Genomic DNA, 20,833 nt, shown 5'->3' with positions numbered 1-20,833 from the left:
TTATTGATTAAAGTTATCTCATTACTGTTATTCAATTTAAATAAATAATGGTTTGATAAAATGCCAGTATAAACCAGGTGTCCTGAAAACATTAGAATTAATAGCTAAATTCCTATGGATGATTTTATATTCCATTCTCTCAGTGATTGTAATACCCAAAGTCCTGTCTATGTCCTTACACCTTTTAACTATATAATTAGCATCCCTCTGTACTTCCTAAATGCTCTTTACTTATTGTGAGTAGTCACGTGGATTTTTTTGATCATTATTTACACAAGTAACATAAAATTTTAATCATCAGTCATATACTGCTATGCAATATTAACTGTACTTTAAAACTACAGCTCGTAGAATCCATATGCATAAACTATAAACATCTTTAAGGATAAAGAGGATGACAATTTAATAACACATTTTTGCCTAGAACAACAAGATAGTCCCTATTCTGAAAGATACTTAAATCTACAAGTCAGCAAAATGGGAAACACTGAACTTCCTCTATGGAAAGAGACGTTTCCTATCACACAGCTGAGGATGACATTTTTTACTGTTTTCCTCAGTAGATTCATTAAGCTAAGGCGCTTTTTTAATTAAGTAAGGCTACATTAGTCTGCTAATTACACTACATACAGAACCTCTAAATTCTCTTTTTATGGTATCATAAAACACCTCTCCCTAAAGACCAAATGCCTTCTCTTTCAGACCTCAATGTCGTTCACCATGCCATATAACTAAAGGTCAAGCATACATCCTAGATACAGTCCCACTTTTCCCTTCCTGTCACAGTAAATCTGGGAAAAAGTTAATTTTTCTAGATTCTTATGAAATACCTATTCTCATCCTTCTAAAACAATGACGTTTTCAATAGATTCAATTTACCAAAACTAATGATTACATGTATTGGCTTGTCAGAAAGCTCTCAATAAACTGACATTTAATGGACCATACATAAAAAGTATACACCAGGGGGGACTTAGCACTTCTGTATCTCCATGAATTTCTAAACCAACTTCTGAAGCATAAAATACTGTAACATTCTGATACAAACCTGCCACTTTATACCATTAGTAAAAAACAAACTGTTTTAGGGGTTTTACAAAGACAATTCTTGCATCTGTGGAAGACAACATTTCTGTGAATAATCATTTTTAGAATTTAACTCCTATCTTGAGATGGCTGTACACCGTGCAATTCAAGTTCAGAAAAGCCAGAAGTTTTGCAGTCAATACTGCCATGAACAATCTCTAAAATTAGCTTTCCGTGGACAAAAATAACAAGGTATGAGCTGTTAGTACATGCTCTTAAACTTAAACCTAAATGTAGTGAAAAATCTATCATCAGCTTCAGTTGGTTTTAAACATCATTCACCTTTGGTTCTCTGCTTATGAAAAGGATTCATTCCTTTCTCGTTAAGTCAAGAGAAATGTCAAGAGACCACTGTGGTTCATGGTCAGCTCGAGATCATCTAAATGAACAGATCTTTAAATGTGCCTTGACATTAAGGCTTCAGAAAGAAGTGCCCACATCCAGCATCTTCCCCTGGCAACATGAATCTTATTTAATTACTATTGTATGAACAATATATAAATTAGACTTAGTCAAAGTAATGCTGCTCCATCAACACCCTACGAGTTACAGTAACTGCAACTGCCTTAGAACCTCGGTGCAAAGTACAAGCGAAAGAACAGAATTTAAGCCACTAAAAGCAACTATTGAAGAGAAGTAATTTATTTTCACCAGAATAGAATGGGTAAAGACAGTCTGAACACTAAGTAAAACACAAAGTAAACAAACCAGTTGGTTCAAAGCACTAGAAATTGTTTTTAATGCAAAGTCTTATTTTGTTTTCTTGTCTGGTTTAAGACAGTGTTTCCCACCGTGACTATGCAATAATAGCACTTTGCTAAACCATGATGACTTGAATATCCTGAAGCATCAGTTCTTCCCCATCAGGATTGTAATGACTTACAAAATACAGTCCCATGCATAAAACAACCAAAGGAAGTTGGAATACAGAGAGGGAGATGACAGAATTGGAAATAAAAGATTAAACAAAGTGGATACAGAAATTGTAAATATCTCTCGCAGAAAATAGCTTTACTACATGAAACAACAAAGCGTTTCTAACCCTCTGCTTAACTTTCCTTTGGAATTGTGTATTAACTTCCTACAGTCTAGCAAGAGATTTCTTGACTTGAAAAGGCTAGACTTTTGTTATTATGACAGATAATGTGAGAAGCCAAGTGTAACCGATGATTTTGTAAGTTTTTGCTTTAGTTCCTTCTGAACTTTTGAGTCCAACCAAACCATTGTTCAGAACCAGACAGAAAGTAAAACAGCATGCTAATACACAACGAAAATAATTCAAACTACATAAAGCGCATATACCTGAAGAAAACTCACATTCTCCATGACAAAAATTAAAATCCCCAGCTTTATTCTAAAAGAGAAAAATTTCAGAAGTGCAACTAGCTTGTATGCTTTTAAAAGCAATGTTCATATAATCCCATATGCTTCTTTATGAAGATAATTGAATGAACAGCTACATACTTACTCTGATTTAAAAAAAAAATAATAAAAAATTCTTTCCCCCTTAGAAAACCTATTCTGTGTATGAACTCTGCTCTGTATTGGGCTGATACAGTCAAATGAGAAGTGAATGGATGCTGAAAGTAAGTGCTGTACATTCAGTTCTTTACCTGACTGGTTTGTTCTCAGGGCCAACGTCTCTGAAGCCCATCTCTTCCAGTCTGCAGCGTCTGTACAACTCATAATGGCGTGCATGAGTCTGCTCCCTTAAGTCTTCCATATTTGTGCAAATAAGCATCTCACGAAGCTTTACAAAGTCACAATGGTTCTCATTTTCCACTAATCAGTTAAAGGAGGAAGATTTTATTATTACGCACAAATAGCAAAATTGTCAAAATATATTTTAAACAGCACTGAGATTAATTTATTTTATATACTAATTATACTTCCAGGAAAAGGTATCTCATTGTTTATTATACCTCTTATATTTCCTTATAATTTCTAATACACACATTGAAGCACTAACTGTAAGTACTGGCAAACATGTTCCAACATGTCCTGATTTCCTGTTTGAGTTGAACAATGATAAATTTCTCTTTTTTTTCCCTCTTCTTTACTGACAACCACAAAACCTTGAAATTGGTAGCGCTAGAGGTACTGCCACCATACTAACCTACCCAAATAATTACACACACCATCTCATAGCTCGAATCCAGGGAGGCATCAGTGCTGATGAAATACCAGTTAGTGCATGCCTCAAGTACTAATTGCTAAACTCCTTAAACTGTTGATCCAAAATACAATCAATATGGTATCAGTGGATAACACCAGCCCCTTTTAGTAATGGGGAATTTTATACTTCAACAACAACAATCTCATAAAAGTACCTGTGAGAATTCATTTACCTTGTACAATACCCCACGGGTACTGACGAGCTCTCACCATTTTGTTTCCAATTTTCACCTCTTCCGTACTTCCCACTACAGCAAATGGCAAATGCCCCTGTAAGAGTCACACCAATACAGTCTTATCTCTCAGCATTCTTATGTCAGAACTGAAAACACTTCAGAAATAAATTAGGGGGAGAAAAACACCATTTCACAAAAAGCCAGCAGGCAATTTCAAACCAAAAACCACTTTGAAGAGATGAGTAGCGAGTCAAACTACTGATACAAAAGTCAAGCTACAATAACAAAACCAGAAGGAGCAGTTGATAGACCAGACAGGCATGCTGTCAATTCAGAGGAACCTCAACAGGCTGGAGAAATGGGCCAACAGGAATCTCATGAAGTTCAAACAAGAGCAATGCCCGGTCCTGCATGTCAGGAGGAATAACTTCATGCTCCAGCACCTGCTGGAGGCTGACTGTCTAGAAAGGCACTCTGCAGAAAAAGACATGGGGCTCCTGGTGGACAACAGGTTGGACCTGATCCAGCAGGTTTGCCCCAGTGGCAAAGGCAGCCGACCACATCTTGAGCTGCATTAGGAAGAGTACCAGCAATAAATAGAAAGCCACTGTAGAACATATCCCTCTGATACACATTCGGTCAGAGTTCATACCCCCAGTAACAGTCATGAGATGATCACAGGTTTGAACCCAAGACACGGTTACTGCTGTGGGCTCGACCAAACGGCCACAAATACAGGCTGGGTACTGACTGTCTGCATGCTGACTCGCAACAACTGACTGAATGAAGATAAATAAAAAATCATTAACTGGAAAATGAATCACTAGCAGAGCGTGAAAGGGGTAAGTAACAGACCATCACCTTTCCCAAAAGCAGGACTGCTACTGAACACCAGCCTGCACATCCTCACGCCCTGGCACAAGTGCCAGAGGTTGGGACTGCAGTGCCATACACTCCAGCACACGGGCTCCTCCTCCCTCCTTTCAGTCCTCTGTACATGCAAACATATGTTCATGTGCATTGACAAACCAGGCACATGAACAGCAAATAGGAGCACTCAAAGCAAAAACATCTAGCTCCACAAGCTCAGCTGAAGCTGTCAGATACTTCTGGGAGGAACTGAAAGGACAATAGTAAAAAAGTCAGATTTGTATTTGGCTTTTTAATCCCTTGAGAAAATTTGTCCTAATTTCAAATGAAAGTACCAAATGAAAGGAAAAAACAAATGGAACACTTGCTATGACAAAGACCAGAAAAATATTGGAGAAACGAGACACCTGAATATACTTCCTAACAGATGTAAGGTAGTATCTGCTGAGGAAAAGAGCAAGCCAAGCTGTCCATCTATGTTAGTAATTATATATTAATTATCCGGAAATTAGGAAAAGTATTTGAGTGAGAACCTCCTTTTGTTTGCTGAGCCAGAAAAGAAAAAGCCTCCTGAAACAAGTGGTAGCAACAGCAGAGGGACAGGAAGATTTGCAGGTAGGGGGGGCAGGGAGGAAACACCAATAAAACATACAAGCTTTTTAAGGAGTGAAAAAGATCAATTTGTTACATACAAACCTATAAGCCTCGAGATAATCGTGAAAGAACAGGCATGCATCAGCATTAGATAGTGATGCTTTAGTACTGAAATATCAATGTTTTTGTCATTTACTTACATTCATGATGGTATTAATTTTAGAAACAGTTTCATCATCAGTTGGAAACTGGTATATCTGGACGCCATTACTAATTAATTCACTCATGATTTTGTTCTTGAACTTCTGTAGTTCGGTTTTAGAAATGCTGTCTGCTTTGCCTATAATTGGTATAATGTTCACCTATTAATGACACAAATTATATGAAATGTGTAAGACTTCAATTTTGAGGTGACATCTTTTACAAATTAAATTGTTTGGTGATAAGCTCTTTAAAACTTCCCCCACAGCCCAAACTTTTCCATTAATATCAAAGCTTCACAAACAGAAAAATACATTCACTGGCATCATTTAATAAAATAACAACAGATTATTTGATATACTCCCTTAAAATTCATTAATTCTGAGGAAAGAACAAGGAAGGTGGTCTCATACACTGAAGTATTCAAAAGAACAGCAACACCTACTTATTAACTAAATTACTTTAAGTATTTATGTCTCTGCTAAAAAAATAGATTGTTTTAGTTTACAGCACTGGGGAACGTGGTTCGGGTGTTAAATTAAAGTTGATAGTTTAAATACACAAAGGAAAGGAAGCTGGCTACCAAACCGTGCCTACCCCGAGCCTCCTCCTTGGGTTCCTTGCTCACCTCACCACTGCAGCAAAGAGTTTCTCAAGTATCTGCTGCAAGCAGAGGAATGATGAAGACTGAAGAGTCTTGCCTACCAGTCTTTACACTAATTATTCAGCACTGGAAATTCAGTTGCACTAGGGTAAACTGCTCTATTTCCTACCATAGTTAAGACAGTAACTTAGGAAGGTAGTAGCTGCCACATTTTTCTTTAAAATATTATCACCACTCCGAAAATATGCATTTTCAGAACTAGATACAAAGAATTCATGCTAATGTCCAAATATTTTAAAATAACAATACAAATTTCAGAAGACAAGAGTTTTACAGAGTTCCTTAATCATAGATGCAAAAAGGAAGGGGGGGGGGGGGGGGGGGGGGGGGAGAAAAACCCACACACACATTCCTTTTATTCTTCTGAATATTCTGTCTGAATGGAAATGCCTAAGCATGGAATCTCAAGAATGGATTCAAAATGGATGTTTTTGAAGTAACTCTTCCATCTCAAGCAAAATGCTCAAATGAATAAATAGCACGCCAACTCCCAAGTACGCCTTCTAAGATTATCTGATGATAGTCACCAATTGCCTAGCGTATGCAACCCAACACATGGGGTAAAATATCTAAAAATCACATAAAATGCTAGAACTTTTTTTTAAATAACTGAGCTAATTTAGGATTGTATAAACAATCTATTACAGCTAGGAGTAATTCACAGCTTCAATCAAATTAGCTGAGGCACATCAATTCAGATTTTCTATCACATAACTTTTAAAATGGATCGAACACAGACTCCTCAGAATTAACCTTTTACTCTGTATTTTCAACACAAAGTTTTTCAAGCACTCTTTAATTAAAAGAAAATTTCTTATATAATGAATAGCAGAGAAAAACGACCGAGGAGACCAGTAACAACAGAAAAGCAAAATTGCCAGAAACTGCGATTACAGCTATCAACATTGACGATAAATCACAAACATTGTATTAAAATTCAAAAGCAATACTACTCTGGCTTTAGATAAGCAACAAAAAAAAGTTATCTTTGCTTAATCTGTTAAAAATTAATTTCTGCTTGCAGAATCTAAGGTTTACGTGAAAACTATTATCTCGGTACTTTCATCCAAGAATAAAATTAATTGAAAGCACATATTTGTACTAACAAGAGACTTCAAATTGCATTGATTTGGACCACATATAGATGTGCCTCAAATCCCACTGCTCGGTCCTATGCCTACTAGTCACTCGGAAATCATCTGACTACCTTCCAGCCTCCTCCCCAGCTACAGCTCTCCACAACTACAAAACTGAATTTTGCTACAAAGCTATAGGCCATTAATACAGAATCACTTTACCCCCACATAAAAAGTCTACACTTGCAACAAAACCCACAGTCCTGCCCTTCCCCTCGCCTGCAGTTGCTCATTGCCAGGTAGAACTAAAATCTGTGCAGCTGTCCATGGAGAGAGATCCCTTTTCAGCTTGATAGTTTCTCCAACCAAGCAAAAATCTTCAGCTTTCAGTTTCAATCAGTTCCCTCACCCAGGGAACTGGCTGCCCAAAATACTCAGGCAGGCACAATGGGAAGAAGCAGCTGAGTCTGCCTCATTCAATAGCAATGCAGAATGACCATATAAAGTCACCAGGATAAAACTTTATCCATGTACATTACTTCTGTGTTTGCTAGCACAAAACTCAGGCCTCTGATCACCCTTCTGCTGGAAATGCAGTGTTGCTTCTGCCCCGCCAAGGGGAAAACACACTATTCCTTTAAATTAAGATTTTCATGTAACACCTTACATTAATGTCAAAACATCCGTTGTCCCTTTATGCTATAGAGAAGCAAAAAAATACATATACTTGAAATTATTATGGGCTGATATCCTGCAGGCGGATTTAAAATCAATAGAAAAATTTCCAAAGACTCTAAAGAAAAAAAACAAACTCAAACCCACAAGGTAAATTTGTGTAATTTTGTGACTTAAGAGTAATATATATATAATTCTGCAAGAATGACTTAAAAATGCAGATCTATTAGTTGAATAGTCACTAATTCCCAGCAAGAAAGCATAGAGAAGATTCTCTTAATCTGTGAATGAAATCTGGCTGGTCTGTAGTGACTCAGTCCTAAGCAAAATTACAAGGCTTGCCAGTGTCTAAAACATAGAGGCAAAATTCTTAGCTAGTAATCTAATTTATAAGCAATAGATTAACATTAGTTTCCACAGATACCTCTGTTTTTTTCTCCCAAGATTACAGACTATAGGATGACCCTATCCTATTCCAAGAATCCTCTTTACCTCTGAGATGCATAATCTGGTCTTATTTTGTACCAAGCAGGCCATAACAAAAGTGTAAGAATGTACACTCTGGTGGATTTAGGATGAAACTGAAGATAACTTTTGACATAGATTTATACACTCAGTGTACACATGTTGCTGTACCAACCTCTCTTTATGGAATTCTGTACTCAGCAAACGTGCCCAGGGACTTCCACATCCTGGGAAATCCTGAGTTCTGAATTGCCACTAGGAGAATGCAGTACTAAAAGCATCACAAACATGATTCCACCATGAGATGGAAATGAAACTACAGGTAAAGTTTATACTACTTTTTTTTTTTTTTTTTTTTTGGGGGGGGGGAGTATATATGTATTTCTGTAGTAAGCCCAGAAAGTAGAATCTGTTGCAAAGGGATAAAACAACAAAGTTACATGCCATTCATGTTCTCTCTGAGCCAAAGCAGTTTGAGTAGGTCTAGAAGCTAAAATCCCCCAAAGTAGAATTACTTTTGTTTTATCCTGATAGAAAATTATTTTCTCAGGATGCTGGAACTCATGGATCTATTTCCTTTTCTTTTAGAAGAAACACTGTTTTAAAGGGAGTTCAGTAAAGAGAGAGCACAATCTAGAAACAATATTTTTGTGGTTTAACACAGCCTCTAACTTCAAAACTTAGAGTAGAACAGTAAGCTCCATGAAAATGTCCCACTTAGTGGTATCAAGACTCTTTAGCTATTAGTGCATATTACAGAGTAGTTTTGCAAATTTTTCAATCTGGCATAAACCAACACCATAGCAGAAAGAAGTGACCCTGCTCTCCCCTACCTTTATCCCACCATACCTCCCCCCAACTTCCTCTGTGCTACTGAAAGTTCAAAATGCAAAATACATCCACAAACAAAATTATAAAAATACCAAATGTGCTCATCAATCACAAATGTGGAATAGACAGCTGATTTACCTTTGTTATCCTGAAGAAACATCTCATGAACAAGAAAATGCATAAAGAAAATCTAGCAGCAGAGGCTCCAGTAAAGCACAAAGGAAAGGGCTAGAGGAGCAGCAAATGCAGTTAAGTTTTCAAGTTTCTCAAAAATTCAACAAATTAAACCCAAATTATGTAAGGTTTCTTAAAATGGGTTACACATTCACCTTCATCTCGTTCACACAGCCCTAATCAAAGAAGAACAGTAAGAATTTAGAAAATGCAAGTAATCACTAGAAACTGCTATTTTAAAACTTCCAAAACTAATCAAGGTGTGAAGCTTAAAACAGTAATGCAAGTTTTTTTCAGAAAAAGCCATGCGGGTAGAGTGTTCTGTTCATGGCACTTGCCTCTTCAGTTATTTATAACAAATATCTTCGCAGTGCTGCAAAGCTTTTTATATGCCAACTTTCCAGCAGTCCCAAAACTCAGTAGTAAACTAGAAACAAGCTTAAATCAAAATATTACAGCATTCATCTACCCAATCACAATAAGATATTAACAGTTTGTTTAAAGGTAAAATTGGTGTGGTTCTAATTTTTTTACTTTTTTTCCTAAACCTTGTTTTGTTTCTTTTTTCAACCTTTTGCCAGATCTCCCTCTCTCCTTTTGATTTGTAAATAAAAAGGTGATGAACTACAAGCTACTTGCAGAACCAATTTATACTGAACTTAAGGTATACCAGTAGTAAAAAACATCCCAAAACCAAACACACAGATATAGAACTGAAAGGTGGTAGAGGATCTAAAATCTGCAAGATGCTTCAGAAAATAAGACAAATTCTTGGAACTCTGTTTCAAAGTCTTACCTTGCTGTCTAGGCTTTTCATGGTTAACAGATCTAGGGTTTTTAGGGAATGGCCTGTAGGTGAAATGAAATACAGGCAGACATGGATGCGCGTGTCATGGTAGCTAAATAAAGAACGTTTAATTTTCAGTTCTTCCTGGAGATAGGCTTCAAATTGTGCATCTATATAATCCACTATTGGCTGATAGCTGTAGAGACAAAATTTAACAACCAAAGATTAGCTACTCCTAAACAGAGCCAGACTAAGAAAAGAATTCCTCTTGTACTGTTTTGTGGATTTTTGCTTTACATGTCAAAAAGCTGCTCAAAGTATCTACCCAGTACAGCAAAAAATTAAATGTACAGAGTAATCTTAATTTCTGAAAGGCTACTCAAAAAAAGGATTGTGGGCCTAATATAGGTAAAACATTTCCTAGCTACTATTAGTGAAAAAAGCTACATAAAGTTAGTTATGATTATAATTGATCTTCCCAAGTGATGTTCTATAAGTTTTTGCAAACTGTGCAACTGCAGAACTCTTAGATACAAATAAGATATGAAACTCTTGGATACAAGAAAGAACATGCAATTACCAGTACCAAGAAACAGGACCTCCTTTATCTTCTGAAGATAAGTACTGTACATGAGAGAGCTCTTAAACAATAACCAAAAATTGAAAAGGAGAAATGTAAGAGAAGAATGTAAATCTGATTTGCAATAAGTACAGTTTAAGTATACTTTTTCCTACTTAAAAATAGATTATAATCTGCTTTCTAAAAGAAAGTGTCACTAGATGTACAAGCAGCATACCCTTATATTTCTGCTTCTACACAAAGTTTATAAACGAGATCAAATGTTATTAAAACTCAGGAGTAGTTGTTACACAAAATTAAAAGGACTAAAAGGCAGCTCCTGTACGACATATCAAAACCTCTAATATCTGTACTAATATCTACTTGCATCTCATTCATCCAAGTCACTAGCAGCCATACATAAGTCATAGTTCTCATGATAATCTTAACTCTCATTTATAATTACTACCATTTAGGCACTCATAGAGCACAAAGGATTGCTAAAATTCTTTACAATTAAGGTGAAAAAAACCAAAATCTGCTGAGAGACAGTTCAATATTTTAAAATCCTCTATTCACAAAAGCAGAGACTCAGAAAAAGTTCTGAAAGACACTAGTGTGGTACCTCTACAACTTCTGATTGAGCTGTCCAACATAAAAAACACAGGCCTTCAGTAACCCATGTGATGTTCCTTCCAGTTTAAGGTCTTCAATATGTTTCAATCAAATTGTTAAAAACCCAGCAGATATAATACATATAATCTACAGTACATTATAACCTGTTTGGTTGTTTAAGAAGTCTCCCATTGACCTTCTCCCTGTTTTTGTCCACCACAAAAGAAACTCTATTCATACTGCATGTTGTATTTACATACATTTATAAAAGATTATATCATCAAGAAAGGGGCAGAGTTTATCTGAGTTTTCAAATAATTTCCTAGATGAGAAGAAAAATATACTTACTTGGTACACAGTGAAAGCAGTTAACCAAATATTTGAAACATATGTAAGACAAATATTTACTACAAAGCCCAAAGAAAAATCAACTTGAAACTGAGGACCAAAACTTCTGCAGACCATAGCAACAAGAGGGCACTTACCTATCTCCTTTGTTTATCTGGTCACCAAACCCCACTGTGTTTACAATGGTCAGATTCAAAAGAACATTACTTTCCTGGAGTTTATAAGTCTGGGCTTTAAGTCGTACACTTGGCAGAAAATGCGTTGACACAGGATCATCAAAATTGCTGTTAAACAAACTGTTTATCAAGGTTGTTTTCCCACTTCCAGTTTCCCCTAAAGTTAAACAGAAGGGTTGGAGAAGAAATTTTGCACGTCAAATAAATACCTACAATAAGCATAGGAAGTGTTATCACAGGAACTTGACAAATTTACACAAAAACTTGTCAACTGATTTCACCGAGCAAAATAGTTGCTTGCATTCCTTTTTCATAAAGAGCACTACCTTTGAGTTCATTTTTTCATCAACCTACAGATAAGAGAGAGTTACTTTCTAATGATTAATAAGCAGAACAGTCTCTTGACACCTTGGTTTCTTTAGAAGTGTGAACTAATTTCCTACAGATTTTAAAAAGCTAAGTAACTAGCTGTGAAACCACAGCGTTCAACATGGGTTTTATCAATAAAATACTAGAGCAAACATTTGATAAATCTAGAAGTATTTCATTAACACCACCTTGGAATTTTAGGATTATTTGATCTGAAACTCTCTGTTACAGTAAAAATAAAGAGTGTAGCCCAGTTTACTCAAAAGAATCCAAGCAGCTGCCCATAAATCCATAAATGCGTGGCATCCATTTTGAACATTTTTGGTCTTCATACTGTTTATGAAAATGCTAAACATAAAAACAAAGGATGGATACAAAGCTGGGGGAAGGGGTGGAATTATATTTCATGCTCAACATTAAAGAAAGAGTTTAACATTCCAACTGGATTTAAATTACGGTCCCTTCCTAAAGACAGGTATGCTACCAAAGCTATAAAATACACAGATACTACTTACCAATGCAAAGAATGTTGAAGCAGAAGCCCTGGTTGATGGATTTTTTAACCAGTTGATCAGGTAAACTACCAAAACCAACATGCCCAGACAAGGATAAAGTTCGATAGCCATCATTTTGCTACAGAAAAATAATTTAAAAATACATTAGAGAAGTGAGTTGCAAAGCCATTAGCAATGGCAATAAAGGAACTCTACTAGTAAGCTAGAACTCATTCCTTATGATTTACATGGAACCAAGAAAAGCAAAAGTCTGAAAAAAGATCTGTCAAATCAAATTTATTCCATTATTTGAGAAAACATTCAAATTTACTTTACAGGACTATTTGCAGGCTCAAAGTGAAGTCCATGTTTTGCAAAAAAAACCCATGAAACATGAACAAAATCAAGCAGACAAGTCCAACTGAAAACTTTAGACAGAAAACAGATGACAGTTGGCTTGCTCTTAGAAATGAAGAAAAAAATATTTAAAAACAATTTAAGCAGCAGAATTCAAAACAGAGACCATAATCACAGGAAGGTGGATGTTATCAACCAGAACTCATTCTGAGTAGCTGGAACTGAAATTGTTATTTATATAAAATAACACATTATCTACACACCAGAACTCTAAGAGATAACACTACGTGCATTATTAGAAATGTCTAAAGGTGCACATTCCTCTTTAAAAATCAGCTAGCAATCTAGCATCATGACATCAAAGCAATGAGCACACTAAAAATGCGTAAGACCAAAAGGAAGTATCTTGATTGATACAAATGGACTGTATTTTTAAACAAACATTCCCTATCAAAATAAACAGTGACAGGCCCATGCTATCCTTTCTCTTATGTTTCCAGTCTGCATGGAATTGGAAACTGTTACTGGTTCCTGGGAACATGTATATAGCCAACAGTAGGAAACAATTTAACACTTAGAAGCCCACAGAAGTGCCACCTTTTATAACAGGTATGCATAACAAATTTCAGAATTCTTGCAGCTAAAAAGATGTGGACATTCCTCGCAGCAAAATTCATCCTCTTCTTGTTTTGCACAGAACTTCTTGTGTAAGACTACCGACTGCACTAACTCTCATTTCACACTATTACAATCAGAGAACTCCATTTCAGGCTAATACAATGAGAGAAAATGTGTAAGCAAAGTGAACAAGTTAAAGAGAAAATCTGATGTCTTACAGCTATATAAAAAATGTTTATTCAAAGCATGTCTGGAAAAGAAATTTCTCAGGGTATTCTACCATATGGAAATTGCTATTAAAAAGGGATGTGAAACACTGAAAACTGTCAGTATTCTGTCCACTTAAAGATAAATGCATCTGAGAGTAGCAGCACATCTAACAACTATAGTTACATAGCCTGACATTCAAACCACCTCTATCTCCACCAATATAAGACACTTTCTCTAAAACAAACCATTGAGCCTCCACACTAAAAACTAGTGCAAAATGCTCAGCATAACTGTAGAAGGGAGGCCTTCTGGCTTCATGTCACTAGCCTAAATCTAAACCACACTGGACTACCCTCAAAATCCCTTCATAGCCATTTGTTGCTCTCAAAAAAACCCCCAACCAAACACAAAAAAAAAAAAAAAAAAACAAAAAAAAAACACCCAAAAACAAAAACCCAAACACAAGCAGAAAGAACTTAATTTCTTTCCAGTCCACTTGGATTCCAGTGGGCAGACCACCAATAACCCACAACCTTATTGACCATTTCCAGAAGTCAATAGAATAACTACCACATCATCCACAAAAGACTGTCAGAATTAAAAAGTATTTAGCTTAGGAAACTGGTATTACAGCTGTATTTGCTATAAAAAGCTAAGTGCAGAACCAGCCAACCGGAGTCCTCATAGCCATTAACTCTGTAACTTCATTTTCAAAAGGAAGGGAGAGATTAATTACAATGTAGCAATTAAACTCATGAGTTTACTGTTTTCTAGAAACAGAAAATCAACAATAATTAGTTCTTCCACTGTTACATTGGCTGTTTATCACTGAAATTTGACCAAATATCTGCATGAAACATAGGACAATGAGAAATAATAAACATGCAAACAAGGTGTCTTCTCTGTGCTTTGCTTAGAAAGCTACAGCTATGCTTGTACTCAACAGATGTCTGTCTGTATCACTACTTCAAGAGTCGTATCACATGTCCAAGACTGTTAATTTCTTTGTGTCTAAGTTTCTGCCAAAGATGCTTCTTATGGATATGTATTGCATCAGGACAGACAGTAACAATTTCTGCAGTATTTATGCAATTGCCAAGATATTCTGAGACATCTCAAATTTTAATACTATTTTAAGATAGCATATTTCATCTTTCTTCAGTACATAAAAGTTAATGACACTACACAGTTATGAGTGAAAATTAAAATATTTTTTTTAGAAATATAAATATATAAAAGTACATGGCAAGTTCTATGTCATTTCAGATAAGAGACAAAAGAATTACACAACACAGAAAAGTCCTGGTAAGTCGTAAAAACAGATTATAGAACCTGGTACTTAGAAGAATTTCCCCAATAGAGAAATTGTGTTTTATGCACAGCTTTCTTCAGCACTGTCCCGGAGTGAGGGGAAGAGACATATCATCTTCACTCTGTGCACGCAGAGATAGCACAAAGATATTAGTTGAGGTAATAAAGGGAAAGACTAAGAGAGCAAGAACATGAATCGCATTCACCACACATGTAATTTAGCACCTTAACCACAAGATTACTTTCCAGTCCCTTCTGTTAGAGGTAATGACACAGTAAACAAAAAAAAACACTAACCACCACACCCCAAAACCTCACACATAACCAGCTAAGTGTGACCTGACAAGGAGAATGTCAAGCAGGAGAACACACACCACAGAGAAGAACACGAATTTCAAGCAGAAATAATACTATAATCATATATCATTCATGAGAACATGTTTTAATGTCTTGTCCTAAGGTTCTTGTTTTAAAGAGAAGATTGGCAAACTGAAGGATGATTAAAAAGGGATAATTTAGGGTCTCAAAAGCCATTTTTACAAAGAAACAGTACAGAAACACAGCCTCTAAGCTCTTTCAAGAAAATGGCCAGAGTTGACTTGATCATGAGACATAATGAGGAGATTTCTGGTAGCACACACATGCAAAATAAAAAAATCAACACTACATTAAGAGCAACACTTTAAAAGCTAGAGACAGAAAGGTGCAGTATCTATTTCTATTTAAAAATATAAATCCATTTTTTAGGGATTTTTAACTGTTATTAAACTGTTCAGACAGTTGTCCTAAGACACAAGAGAGTCTTCAGGAATCGGCTTCAGAAAAAATGCTGCAATAAAAGCTCTTAAGACTACAAAACTTTCAAGAAATACTGTGCAGCTCAACTCAAGACAGTCTCAGTCAGGCGGATTTAGAAGCCTACACTCTTGCATGTTTATACTTCTGTTCTCTATGCAACAAACATTACAGGACCAAGAGTTACTGTTCTCATTTGGAGACTCCCCTCCCTCCACCTTCCTTATATAAGAATCACTTTGTGACCCTGTTCCACCTGCCATCAACTGAAGCATTCTCTTAATAGAAAAGCAATAGCCGACATTTTTCCTTCTGAAATTTTTCAAGAGAATCACGTCTCTCCCTCAACAGCAGCACCTCATACAGCTTCACTCTGCTATAGCCTAACAAATAAGCAGGGAAATGTAATCCACAAAATGGACCATGTGATGCCTACATTCTTATTACTTCTTAAAGAAATAATACATTATCCAGCTGAAAAACAAGTTACTACCATATCAATAATTTAGAAAAATGGTGATAACACAAAAATTAAGACATGTAAATCATGCTGAAACCAATTAAGTCACCATACTGGTAAGCCACCATACTAGCCAGTCTTTGCAAATTCATGTCCGTTGGATGGAGCAGCTAAATTATGTCTCCACATGCAGCATCTCTTCCAACTTTATTCAGTGAATAACCCAAAGCTTGTAATCTGAATGCTATGAGAGCTGTAATATTCCCATAAATACCTCCTGTTTCTTACTGCTTTCTCAGAATTCATACTGCCATCAAAATAGCACACAATATAGATAGCCTGAGATGGTCCAAATCACATCTCACTCATTCCCTCCCCCCTTTTTAAAGGTGGTTAGCATGCAGTTGGAACTGCATCTGGATTTCTGCAAATTCATTTAATCAAGCATACTGGTTTATATAAAGTCATCTTGTCCATTAAAAACAGCACACAAACAAAAATCACCACCCAAGACAAAAGCAGCATTTTAAAATGACTTTTTTTTTTCTTTCAGAAAAAAAACTAAACAAAAAAAAGTTACCTTTTAAATTTGCCACATATTTCAGACTAAAACTGCACAACACTGGGCTATTCCGCAGCAAAAGATGGGTCTCAGACTACACACCTCTTTTTGCATAAGCCCCCTGCAGAACCAGACTAGTAGTCCAGGCAAATAACTAGTTTGCCACTCAGCTTGTACAGATGACTGAAATATGCCCTTCAGATCTTGAAGAAAAAAAAGTAATCAAAGTTGGTGTGCTTAGGCCGGAGGTGAGGGTCCTACCAGGCCCAGACAGCTACCCAGGGTGTACAGAAGCCCTCGGAAGGATGCCTGGGCATCAGTCATAAGGGTGGGCATGTGTTGTCAGTTTTCCACCATCACAAACAGGTGTGGACATTTATTAAACCAGAAAATCTATTTTAATCTTCTAATAATCGCATTACTCACTCACAGTCAATTACTTTCCTAATAACCAAAGTTACATTTAATCCAGTAAACATCAATGTTGCTATTGCCTCCCAACATGAGGTTAAGTAGGAAACTAAAGAGATTTTGGAAGCAAGTAGAAAAATACTCTCTATTTTTGGGTAGTCAAAATCTAAAATGTAGACGTGTGGTGTAGGTATGCATACCATTGATATCTCTTGATGTAGATACATGCATGAGAGAGAGACAGAACAGATGGGATGTGTAGAGGGAACAGAAAGGAAACTTTGGCAAAATAACACAGGAGAGAACAGAAAATATAGGATGAGGAGGCAGAAAAAAAGAAAACAAAGAAAGCAAACTCTGTGAAGATGCAGAGTAAGAAAGGAGATCATTTAAAATTACATGGAATTAATACATCAGTCTATAAAATAAAAAGCAACGCACAGGAGCCAAGTATGGAACAAAACAGTCCCTCCAAAAGGTGTGTAGAAAAAAAAAAATATTGGCCAAAAGATGATTTAATGAAAACTCAATTGACAATTTCACTCACAGTTATCAGGTAATTATCAGGTAATTTATTCAGTCTGACAGAAACAGCAGACAACTTTTAGGGATTGGTCCAAACATCAGAAGTCCAGGATTCTTCCCTCATCTCTGTCAAATGACTTCTTACATGGCATTCTGGTGCACCAACTATTTTCCTTTTCTATCCCATTTCAACACACAATACAGCTGAGGTTGCCTTAAACCATAAGTCATCACAAGATTTCCTTCATACGTGTGTATGTAGAGAGCCCTTAGAAATAACCTTAAAAAAAAAAAAAAAACCAAAGTGACATTTTTGGCCTATGTTTCCATCTGAACAAATCTGAGGCAGGACAGAATCTTCCTGAATGCCCTGAGCTCACCCAGGATGGGCAGAGGAAAAAGCGGCAGCCTTGTAAGTAGAGAACAGGGGCACAATGTGCAGGTTGCTAGTGAATGTCCTTCTGGACTGTATTTTGAGGTATTCAGGAACAAACAAGCAGACACTTTACTAGTCTCCCAGTTGTGATGAGGTGATTTCACAGACAGTAGCGTATTCATTTGTAAATGCCACTAAGGCCTCTTCACCAATGGGCATCCAAGTAACTTGAAAATCTAGCACGTGTAGTATCTGTTCCTCCATTGCTGCCTACGGATCAATGTGGTAAAAGGCAGCAGGTGGGGAATCAAGGCTTGAGGATAAAAAAGAAACCAGTTCCTCACAGCTGGCACTCCATGTGCCAGGCAAAGGATGATGACAGCGGTACTGGTCCATATGGGACTGTTCAGCTACTGCTACGCAGGAGGAGGAAGCATTCCATTTTGTGGTCAAGCAGAAAGGCCTCTCTTGACCTGTGTGTTTTCAAGGAAGGAAACAAGGAAACGGAAATCTAGTGCAGCCCTCTCGGATGAGTTCAACACAGAAAAACACTCGCGCCAGTATCAGTACTGGTATCACAACTGCACTCACTTCCAGAAGATCTGTACCTCTTTGGCTGTGCTGGCTCAGCTGTGCCTGTTTCAGCTTTAGCACTGTGTTTCCTGAAGAGCAGCAAGTCAGTTTTCTTCACCAGTGACCACATCAGGCCCTTTTTGTTGATGCTGCTTGTCCAAATGAGAAAGCAATACTGCTCTTGGATGCGACAATGGCAGTTGCTACTAGAAGGCTCTCAGACTGCAACAAGGTTTTATTTTTTTTCCTCCTTTTTAATTAATCAACGATGAGCACTGTATGCTATTGTACAGACCATGGCTGCCAAAACTCTCCCAGAAGTCAAACTTTCAAAAATAAGAAATACTAAATACTTGTACCTCAGACTTTGTGCAGTCTGACTGTAAACAGATTTATAAAAGGCCAGACCGCATTCTAAGAGTGATTTTACATTTCTTTTGCACAACTGAAAACAGAGTATCTCCCAGAAAGTAACAGGAAACTCTTTAACATTATACAGCATGTGTTAGTTAAACTAGGAAATATTATTTGATGTCAATATAAATACATTTTACATCATTATATTTATATCATTTACATTTATAAACCTAATACAAAATCATCCCCCTCCATTACAAAGCTATGCTATACATCTGGTTTTATAGCATTCTCTTAACGTTTTTCACGTACATGCCTTCCTCTCTTCCCTTACCAAATCTATCCACTTAGTGGACCCTCAGTCCTGCTCTCACTCACTTTGGCTGATTTACTGCATCTCTCCACAGTCTTCATGCTTTAACCAGCAAAACAATTTTGTATTGGTTCTCATATTTTGGCTCTTAGGTTTTTTCTCCCGACATTTTTGCAGCTTCCCATGAGACTCAGCCTGCGAAATACTTACTCTCCACCTCACTACATATACATAACATGTACAAAGAGAGAAAACTTATATAAAATTAATGTGTTGCACTGCATTATACTGCAGCTGGAAAGGATTCATACAGGCCTTAAAGACAGTACGTGCGAAATGGAGATCTCTGGGTGGGAGCCTCGACAGAAGGCAAGCTGTGGTCAACAGCGCTGTGAGCAAGCAGGGGACCATGAATGAAGCCCTTTCACTCCAGGACGCGGTCGGCCCTATGGGGGCTCTAACAATGGTCCAAGTAACTCTTTCAGCACCCGAACTCAAAGCAGCCCCTCTTCCTTCTACTGCTCCCCCAGGTGTCCATCGAGAATCAGAGCAAGGCACTTGCCCTGGATTAAAACCACTGCGAGGAAAGAGAACTTCAGAAAAGCAACAGCCGCTTTCCGGTTTTTTTTTTCAGTTCACGGGGCAGCTTCACACACGGCTCTGCCAGCGGAACGGGGGTGTAACAGCGCGGCGGCGGGAATAGCCAAGGAGCACCCGAGACCGGTACTTTATTTACCTTCCCGCTACCAGAAAATGCAAATGCAGCTAAACACATGGGCAGGGTGGAGGACTTCTCCCCAAATCCTTCCCGCTCCCTGTTGCTTCCAGAACCCTTCCGCGCTTTGCATTGCTGAGATGTAAAACACAGCAGAAAACTCAAGTCATAAAAGAATCGATTTATTTCACGTTCAAAAGGGAACTAACGCTCCAGCGCTAACGCGTGGATGCGTTCAGCGTCTTCAAAGCGCGAAGCTGACAGCTTTGCCACCACGCGTTAAGTACTTCTTCAATAGCTTCGGTAGCTAAGATTCCACTTACTACCTGAAAAACGCGATGCGGTACGTTACGGGAGCCCTAAGACGGGCGACAACTGAAAACAAGGGCCTTTAACAGCAATTTCTTTTAAAGCCTGGCAGCTCCGGGTCCTCAGCGGCATGCGGAGGCTCTATTTCGCCCCGCAGCCCCCGCCGACCCCCGCCCTGAAGCGGCTTCCCCAGCGGCACCCGCCGGCCCCGCTCCCTCAGCGAGGGCAGCTCGGTACCGGCGGCGCTTCCCTCCCCACACGGGGTAACCGGTAACCGCCGCCCTCCTTCCCCTTCGGGCACCGGTCCCCCGAGCCGCGCCGGGGTGGCACCTACCGCTAGGGGCCCCCAGCGCCGCGGCGGGTAACGACCGACGGAGCTCCCCGCCCGTCCCGCACGGCTCCCGCACGGCGGAGGGGACTTACCGGCTGCCGACCGGCGCGGGGAGCGGCCATAGCCCCGCCGGGCCAGGCAGCGAGGGAAGGAAACGCGCGGGCGGCGCCGCCGCCGAGGGGAGAGGGCGCGCTCCCGGCCGCCGGGCAGGGGCGGGGCCGCGCAGCCCCACGCGCGGGGGGGCGGAGCGGGGGGCGCGCAGTAGCCGCCCCGCT

The 20,833-nt window shown here is 38.2% G+C and overlaps 1 protein-coding gene across 2 annotated transcripts in view; it reads right to left on the bottom strand.

The window, feature by feature from the left end:
• SEPTIN10 (septin 10) overlaps positions 1 to 20,791 on the bottom strand; it is a 30,395-nt gene extending 9,604 nt beyond the window's left edge. For both annotated transcript variants that reach the window (XM_055701689.1, XM_055701690.1), the window contains exons 1-7: positions 20,651 to 20,791; positions 12,357 to 12,474; positions 11,434 to 11,629; positions 9,784 to 9,970; positions 5,102 to 5,263; positions 3,435 to 3,531; positions 2,700 to 2,868 (exon numbers count right to left, since the gene is read on the bottom strand). In XM_055701689.1, coding sequence (XP_055557664.1) covers positions 2,700 to 2,868; positions 3,435 to 3,531; positions 5,102 to 5,263; positions 9,784 to 9,970; positions 11,434 to 11,629; positions 12,357 to 12,474; positions 20,651 to 20,680 — 959 coding nt within the window. In that variant the 5' untranslated portion in view covers positions 20,681 to 20,791. The remainder of the gene's footprint in view (positions 1 to 2,699; positions 2,869 to 3,434; positions 3,532 to 5,101; positions 5,264 to 9,783; positions 9,971 to 11,433; positions 11,630 to 12,356; positions 12,475 to 20,650) is intronic.
• Positions 20,792 to 20,833: the final 42 nt, after the last annotated feature.

Source organism: Falco cherrug, chromosome 2 (genome assembly GCF_023634085.1).
Source record: "Falco cherrug isolate bFalChe1 chromosome 2, bFalChe1.pri, whole genome shotgun sequence".
Lineage (NCBI taxonomy): Eukaryota > Metazoa > Chordata > Aves > Falconiformes > Falconidae > Falco > Falco cherrug.
The sequence above is the reverse complement of the archived record's forward strand: the minus strand, read 5'-3'. Positions and strand labels throughout refer to the sequence as shown.